The sequence below is a fragment of the Pseudophryne corroboree genome, chromosome 7 (genome assembly GCF_028390025.1).
Source record: "Pseudophryne corroboree isolate aPseCor3 chromosome 7, aPseCor3.hap2, whole genome shotgun sequence".
Lineage (NCBI taxonomy): Eukaryota > Metazoa > Chordata > Amphibia > Anura > Myobatrachidae > Pseudophryne > Pseudophryne corroboree.
In genome coordinates, this window is record NC_086450.1 from 508,097,598 (window position 1) to 508,106,273 (window position 8,676).

An 8,676-nucleotide genomic window follows, 5' to 3' on the forward strand; every position below is an offset into this window, starting at 1 on the left:
ACAAGAGCTAGTACCTGCTGTATAACACAAGGGAGCTAGTACCTGCTGTATATCACAAACAGGAGCTAGTACCTGCTGGATAACACACAGGAGTTAGTACCTGCTGTATAACACACACAGGAGTTAGTACCTGCTGTATAACACACACTGGAGTTAGTACCTGCTGCAAAACACACACAGGAGCTAGTACCTGCTTTATAATACACAGAAGCTAGTACCTGCTGTATAACACAAGGGAGCTGGTATCTGCTGTATAGCACACAGGAGCTAGTACCTGCTGTATAACACATGAGGGCTACTACCTGCTGTATAACACAAGGGAGCTAGTACCTGCTGTATAACAGACAGGAGTTAGTACCTGCTGTATATCACAAACAGGAGCTAGTACCTGCTGTATAACACACGGGGGCTAGTATCTGTTGTATAATGCACAGGAGCTAGTATCTGTTGTATAACACACAGGAGCTAGTACCTGCTGTATAACACACAGGAGCTAGTACCTGCTGTATAACACACAGGAGCTAGTACCTGCTGTATATCACAAACAGGAGCTAGTACCTGTTGTATAACACACACTGTAGTACCTGCTGTATAACACATGGGAGCTAGTACCTGCTGCATAACACACACAGGAGCTAGTACCTGCTTTATAATACACAGAAGCTAGTATCTGCTGTATAACACACAGGAGCTAGTACCTGCGGGATAGCACACAGGAAGCAACACAAACTGGGCCTGATTCTCAGCCGCAGGTTGTCCACGCGCAATGTCAAGGAAATGTACAGGAAACGGATGACTGCCGCATCAGAATGTTCTTTTGTAATATTATTTTAGAGCCAAGAAGAAATGTTCCCTAAATGGATGGAAAAATCATAATAGCTAAGCACCTATTAGCAGGTGACAGTGAGCCAGAGAGGCGGTGAAATGCGTTAATAGAAAGGTGTAAAAGCTACAACTATTTCTTGATTGAACAAAGCGGTTTTGACAAATAATGTGTGCAGCACAATCCACCTGCAGTATGGTCCATTAATAGATTGTTGCCATTAAATATAGGGGTCACAGGCTCAGAGTCGTATGAAGACATGCAGGGATCCATCTGTATAGGAAATGAAAGCGCGATGCCTTGCGTTGAAGAGATAACGCAGGAGGACGGTGAGATTTTCCTTTCCGTGTCTTCTCTACAAATGCTGGTTTTATTTTATAAAAGGACTCCTCCAGAAATTGGGGTTTTATTTCATATACTGTTAATGATAAGAGCATTGGCAAATTGTTTTTACTCTTATTGATGAAATACATCACTTTGCTTTTCTGTGTTCCGATCCTAGTCTGACAGCACTAAATAAGAGCTAGTAGGAGAGAGGGACAGTTAAAGACCATCGCTGTCACAGAATAAGTTGGTACAAGTGAGCTGTAGGCCTAGATTCACAAATGGAAATAACATTAGAAGTAGTCATAAGTGCTGTATTTCAACCATAAGCTAGGAATAGAAATCATTATTTACTGCCAGCTCCATTAAAATGTGCTGATGGGGACGCACACTTGCAAGTTCCCTCTTTACTTTCATGATCTAGTCTAAAGCGTGATTTTCGCCTCCAGGGGGTATGTTTACTAAAATTCGATTTTGGAAACCACTTTAATCTTCAAAATCGATTGAAATCGATTCCTTTTGGAGTTTCTAAATTTTTTGAAAAGTCCCTTATTTACTAAAAATGGATTTTGCATTCAATTTTCAAATCAAATTCAATGTGGATTCATGTTTGGAAGGGATTTTGAGTTCAATTTAGGAAATCTCTTCCTAAATCGAACCCCCATTGAAATCCCCAGCAAAATCGAATGTAAAATCGAAAGGAACTTCCTCATTGCTTCCTATTGGTCCAAATGTATCACATGCACACTAATTAAAGGGGAAGCTCTCTCTTTACACTGTTTTATACATGAAAACATGACTGATGATTACAATTTTGTGTTTTGTTCTTTTAAACTATAGATGATATAGTTGGTAACAAGATTACTCCTAATCTGCCTTTCTGCTAGCATTCAACTGCATGTGTTCACATAGTCAAAAAACCTCTGCCTGCTCCCTGTTTATTACATCATTTTTTTATTTTTATTTTTTGCGGGGGGGGGAGCGGTATTCTTTTTGCTTGATTATGCAATAGATGGCAGCACAGCACAATGACAAACATTTTTGCTAAATGATATAAAATAATATGCCTTTCAAAACAAATTAAAAACAAAGATGCATTCTGGATTGGGTGGCGATATGTGCCTCTTCATACTTATGTTCAGCAGTAGTTCGTGGATTTGACAATGGAGTCAGAAGCCAAGAGCAACAGCCATAGCCTAAATATCCTTTTTTGGGGGAAGGGGAACAATATAGTAACATTTACTATTAGTTGCTTTATGAGCACGTACTAGTATCTCACACAACAATCATCCCTTTGGCATTTGTCACAATTTTTTGTTGCAGACAGGGATGAATGGCTGAGTATGTATACATCATGGGTTGAATCAGGATAGCCAGTTACTTCACTCATGATTTTAATTTTCTATATATATTTCCTGCCAAATTGCCCAATATTGTGCTCTGGTGCTATCTATTGCACAATATTGTGCTCTGGTGCTATCTATTGCACAATAATGGAATAAGTTTGATGTCTATAAGTATAAATATGCGCACTATTCAACTCATTAAGCTGCTGATGGTGCACTGATTGATCCTCCAGGGAGTTCTCAGTCAGTTGGTGATTTGCATTGTGTAGGTAGGTGCACAACATGCCATAACCTTGGCCATCCATTATTGCTACTTCTACATTGCCCTACATGCTTTTGGGTACTTAAAAACTCATCACTATCAATATCCTATCATTAGAATGGGTTTAGAATTGAATGTCTAACATCATTCTAAACATTTGGGGACTTGAGGTTTGATTTGGAGTTTGATTTGGAGTTCGATTTGGAGTTCGATTTGGAGTTCGATTTAGAGTTTGATTTCAAATCGAACTTTAGTAAATGATGGAATTTCATGTTGGTCTATGGGGAAACATCAATGTTTTTCAGACATTCGATTTCTATTGGGATGTGAAGTTGAATCTGCCTTTATAATAGATTTGACATTCGATTTGGTCTTTTAATCTGTTCAACCCAAATCCAATGGAAATTGAATTGAAACAGAATGCCAAATTCCTTGAATCACCAAAATCGAACTTTAGTAAATTTTGCCCCAGCTGCTTAGTGGTCACACGCATGACCAGACTTAGTGACAGAGAACTAAGCCCTGTGTGAGCCCCTGTGTCTGTCCTATGGCTATATGTTTATGCATATCCGTCGATGGTGTAGTGGCCCAGCGCCACAGGTGACTACACTCATTTAGCACCATTATATTTTGTACTTGCAGATGCCGATTCCTATGAGAACATGCAGACTCCAGTGTGTTCCCAACTAAATCCCGCCCTGAAGTCCCAGAACAAACCAGACGAGGAGAAGTTCAAGGACAGGCCACCATGCCAGCACCAATGGAATGGGACCATGGAGCTTAGCCAACAAAGTCAGTTCAACTCACCTAGATCCAAAACTGATGGACTGGATTGTTAAATAAAGACATGTTTAATGTATTTATGTTATTAGCCATCCAGCTTTTTATGGCTCCCTCGTCCCCCCATGCCAGTGGCTTGACATGCAAAGGAGACAGACTCAGCAGATAGTCTGATAGGTTAAAAAGGAAAGGTGGTTTAGTTACAGTAGACGTGGGAAGGTAAATGAAACGGCATTCATTCTAGTTCCAACTAACAAATACACATTTGTTGTTACTGAGGCAATACTGAAACATTACGGGGCTGATTCACAGTCTGCGTCGGAGTGCGGCCTCCAATGTGCGCGATTAAGCGCCTGAGTGCACTACCATTTCTGTGACATTCTCATAGTATGCCCATAAGATGATGCATTTCCTGTGAGTCTCAATAGCCACTGCCCGGTCGCCGGCCAATAAGTTTCCAATACATTGTGCGTTGTGATCACTGCTGCGACTCCGAGCACACACACCATGGGACGTATGCGCTGTGCAACTTTTTAGCAACTTAGGGGGATTTCAATTACCTGTGATAAACCATTAACTTAACGCACATATCGCCCACTAATTTCGCTCATTGCCTGCATGCATGCTTCCATTTTTTGTGCAATTCAATTAGAAAACAGCGAAATTGGTATACACCTGATAATCCTGGCTGGTATTACTGGTGTAAACTGTAGGTTAAAATGGGGAAATCTGCCTGTACCCAGAAAAGGTAAACTAATACAGGATAACAGTATAGAAGTCTATTAGTGGCCATACTAACGGTATTTGGGGTTCTTAAAATGTGTTAAATGGCTGCTATATGCATTATTCTCTCATTAAATTCGGGGTGCATAAAAATGCCAATTAGTAGGGTTTTGTGTCATTTTAGGGGACTTTTTAAAAAAAATCTAAAAATAAAAAAAACACCTGTAACTCCCACCTGCAAGCCTAAAAACACTTTCCCCATTCATGCAGTTTCCCAATATAACTGTCCCATACCTTCAAACCCATTATTCTGCACTTTGCATTTTTTCACCCCAAAAGTGACATAATTATTGGCCAAATTAAGCTAATTAAATAAAAGCAAAGTGCCTACTTAGGCATTAAGGGGGTTGTCCAAGGGGTTCTGAACCAAGTCCCGACATTTTACCTTAAAATAGGGATTTTTACATGCTCAGGAGGTGGTGAATAGAAATCCCTGTTAAACTTATGGAGAATTACCGTGAGTAAAGTTTCTAGGACAATTGAATAGCTGCGTTTTTGCAGATTATGGCCCTCATTCCGAGTCGTTCGCTCGGTAATTTTCATCGCATCGCAGTGAAATTCTGCTTAGTACGCATGCGCAATATTCGCACTGCGACTGCGCCAAGTAATTTAACAATGAAGATAGTATTTTTACTCACGGCTTTTTCTTCGCTCCGGCGATCGTAGTGTGATTGACAGGAAATGGGTGTTACTGGGCGGAAACACGGCGTTTTATGGGCGTGTGGATAAAAACGCTAGAGTTTCCGGAAAAAACGCAGGAGTGGCCGGAGAAACGGGGGAGTGTCTGGGCGAACGCTGGGTGTGTTTGTGACGTCAAACCAGGAACGACAAGCACTGAACTGATCGCAGATGCCGAGTAAGTCTGAAGCTACTCTGAAACTGCTCAGTAGTTTGTAATCGCAATATTGCGATTACATCGTTCGCAATTTTAAGAAGCTAAGATTCACTCCCAGTAGGCGGCGGCTTAGCGTGTGTAACTCTGCTAAAATCGCCTTGCGAGCGATCAACTCGGAATGAGGGCCTATGTGAGAAAATCCCGTTCTAGCGCAAAAACGGGTTGTAGCTGCTAATTGAATTCCCTCAGTCGCATACAAGGTTGAAAAACATCTACCATTTGCACGAATATCAGCAGAAGCAGGTGCTATGGGGGAATATAAAATGTTGCGAATTTCCAGCGAGTTTAAATGCGCCAGAAGTCGCTGAGTGATTCAGGTGACTTTCCACTCAATGTCACCAGGTGTATAGAAGGCATTTTTTTTTATTATATGGACAATAATATTTTGATATTAATTGGGGCCATTATCATTAACGACAGAGGCACTAATTCAATTACAAATTTGGGGCACTACAACTGCCAGCATGGATGTACTGTACTTCTATCATTAGTTAATATGGCCTCATTTGACATATAAATATTATTGCTTCATAATTTAAAATGTATTTTTTCTCATAATTGTCCCAATAATAATGAAATAATTGTATCCCATCAAGATATTTATTATTTTCTGAGACCTCTTAATTGAGTATTAATTAGCAGCAAAGTAATACATATGTTGCTCTGTTATGTTACACCGGGGCAGACAGGATAGAATGTGCGCAGTCTGCGCAATCTCGCCAGCCCCTCAGGAGCCCCTCCTCTATTCTGCAAGTTTTTCCTGTGCACTTCCGTTGAGCTTACAAGCAGCAGAGGAAATTATATCTGCGCCGCCTCTAGATCCCGCGACGCACTGGCTAGGATTGCGTACACCTGAACTGATTAAGGCTTGATATCTCAGTTCCTCTCTTTGTTTTTACAGGCGGAGATTTTTACATATCCTATGAAAGCAAAAAGCTATGAGAGAATCCGAAGAAAGGCGCACCCCAAATTTCCCGGACAGAACGCTAAATCCGGTACCGTAATTTGAAATCGCCAACTTAAATTACAAGAAGACTGTAGCATTTGTGCTAACAATGGCTTCTTCATCACTAAGACAACATCCGGTGTTATGTCTGCCCAGAGCACCTTACACGGCAAAATGGCTGCTTGGGTCATGTGACTCACCTCTGCCAATCACTAACTCTGTTTCCTGAGGACCATTCGACCACACACTGTGCCGTTCATCGGTTGCAACGTGGTCATTTATGGGGTTCCTGTAATGCTAAATCGGGAGAAGTGACAGCGATGATTCGTGAAATAATGACTTCCCACTGAAACAGGCCGAAACCACTCAACAAAATTTGCCACACCGAGAACCTTCTTGTTTTACCATCTGAATATTATTATTTCAGTTCTAGACTTTGCAATTATATCACAACTTAAATAACTATTACTGACATTTTGGTTTATATAGACCAGTACTTACCTGTGACACTCGGAGGAGATAAGGGCTTGGCGGCTACAGCGTGGGGAATAGCAGTATCGGATCATGTCGTGTTTAAAAACTTTTCAGTCCCCAGTTTTTACAAATCATTATTCCCGGGTTCTAGAGCGGTCAGACAATGATCCTACCAAGCAAATAGTCCAGGACATCGCACAGATATCCGGTCAGTGCCGCAGAGCTGACATTTTACATTATAAGAAGGAAAAGAAGCGAAGAAGCATCCAGCTATGGAAAGATCACAAGACTCGCACCTTGCCCCGGGAACGGTGATCGCCCCGTTTTCCATGGGCAGTCCCCGGAAGTCTCTGCCCCTGTATAAAGACTGACCTACTGTACCGTATGTTCTTATATTGTATCCTGTAAGTCGTTCAATGTGAACAGAGCTGTAATATGATGATCAGTAAATGGGACATGGGACTGGGGCCGTGGAAACACTACCCAGCAATGGTGTCTCTGATATCTATGGTGATGGGATGGGTAAGAGACTCCGAGCTCCCTCAATACCCCCCCACGGTGCATTTATATATCAGATATAGGACAGGCAGCCAGTGGCTGTCAGGGCATGCTGGGACTTCTACTTCTACAAGTCAGAGCTACACAGATTGTGAACCACCGGTCTGGAAATACGACCTGGTAACTTGTACTGCAGTGTTTCATCACTTAGGGAACTAGTTATTTGTAGCTGGATAACTGCTAGAGGGGTGAATGTATAATGTGCCTGATCTGTTAGAGGGGTGCGTCGTAGTCCCCCCAATAACGTGCAGCTTTTAAATACTGCTGGCCAGTAGGGGGGCCCCATGCAGGTCATATTTGCCTACTTTTTGGACGTTCCCTCTGAAACATTCCAAAGTGGTGGTTCAGGGGCTGATGTGGGGCAAGTACACTATTACGGCCTCAGCACCCTGCAGCGTAATGACGTAGCCGGATCACCGTGCAGCAGGGAGCTGCAGAGGCGCGAGTTGCACAATGATGCAAATTGCATCCTTGCGCAGGAAAGTCGGGGCCTGATGATGTTCCATGCCATCAATGCCCCTGTCTCATCCTGCAGAGCTCGCAAGGAAGAGAAGCGGGATTCCGGAGAATGGCCTCCGGTGATGAAGAGATGGAGTCTCCTGGACATTCCGGGAGAGTTGCTAAGTACCCAATGGCAAGTATGATGCAAGTGAGAGTGGGCATTTGCCTGTATGCTTGCAATAATACTTGACCTCTAACCCTTGCAGTAACACAGATGCACGCTCTGCACCAAATGCTAAATCATCCGCTCAGTGTTAATCATTTTTATTCATCTGTTCTCACAGTCCCTCTGCTGATTTATGTTCATAAAAGCCAGATTTCAATATTCTTGGTATATTCTATTACATTACTTGTTTTCTGAATGTGTAAATATTGATACATTTGTTGTTAACTTTTAAATAAAATGTGAAATTATTTGACGCCTCAGTTCCCTCTAGTGGTGATTAATGAGCGCCCTCCAGTGGTGACTAATGAACATATCCCATCCTCAGCACACTCCAGTGATGACTAACGAGCAGCTCCCCTCCTCAGCGCCCTCCAGTGGTGACTAATGAACATATCCCATCCTCAGCACTCTCCAGTGATGACTAACGAGCAGGTCCCCTCCTCAGTGCCCTCCAGTGGTGACTAATGAACATGTCCCATCCTCAGCACACTCCAGTGATGACTAACGAGCAGGTCTCCTCCTCAGCGCCCTCCAGTGGTGACTAATGAACATGTCCCATCCTCAGCACTCTCCAGTGATGACTAATGAGCAGGTCCCCTCCTCAGCGCCCTCCAGTGGTGACTTAGTGCTGTACCCTCCTCAGCGCTCTCCAGTGGTGACTTAGTGCTGTACCCTCCTCAGCGCTCTCCAGTGATGACTAATGAGCAGGTCCCCTCCTCAGCGCTCTCCAGTGGTGACTTAGTGCTGTACCCTCCTCAGCACCCTCCAGTGGTGAATAACGAGTGCCGTCTTCTCCTCAGCACCCTCCAGCAGTGACT

At 42.8% G+C, this 8,676-nt stretch overlaps 1 protein-coding gene across 1 annotated transcript in view; it reads left to right on the top strand.

Moving 5' to 3' along the window:
• The window catches only part of LOC134945862 (B-lymphocyte antigen CD19-like), a 42,999-nt gene extending 34,936 nt beyond the window's left edge, over window positions 1-8,063 (top strand). The window contains exons 11-13 of the mRNA XM_063935404.1: window positions 1,054-1,152; window positions 3,398-3,547; window positions 6,115-8,063. Coding sequence (XP_063791474.1) covers window positions 1,054-1,152; window positions 3,398-3,547; window positions 6,115-6,155 — 290 coding nt within the window. The 3' untranslated portion in view covers window positions 6,156-8,063. The remainder of the gene's footprint in view (window positions 1-1,053; window positions 1,153-3,397; window positions 3,548-6,114) is intronic.
• The last annotated feature ends 613 nt before the right edge of the window (window positions 8,064-8,676 follow it).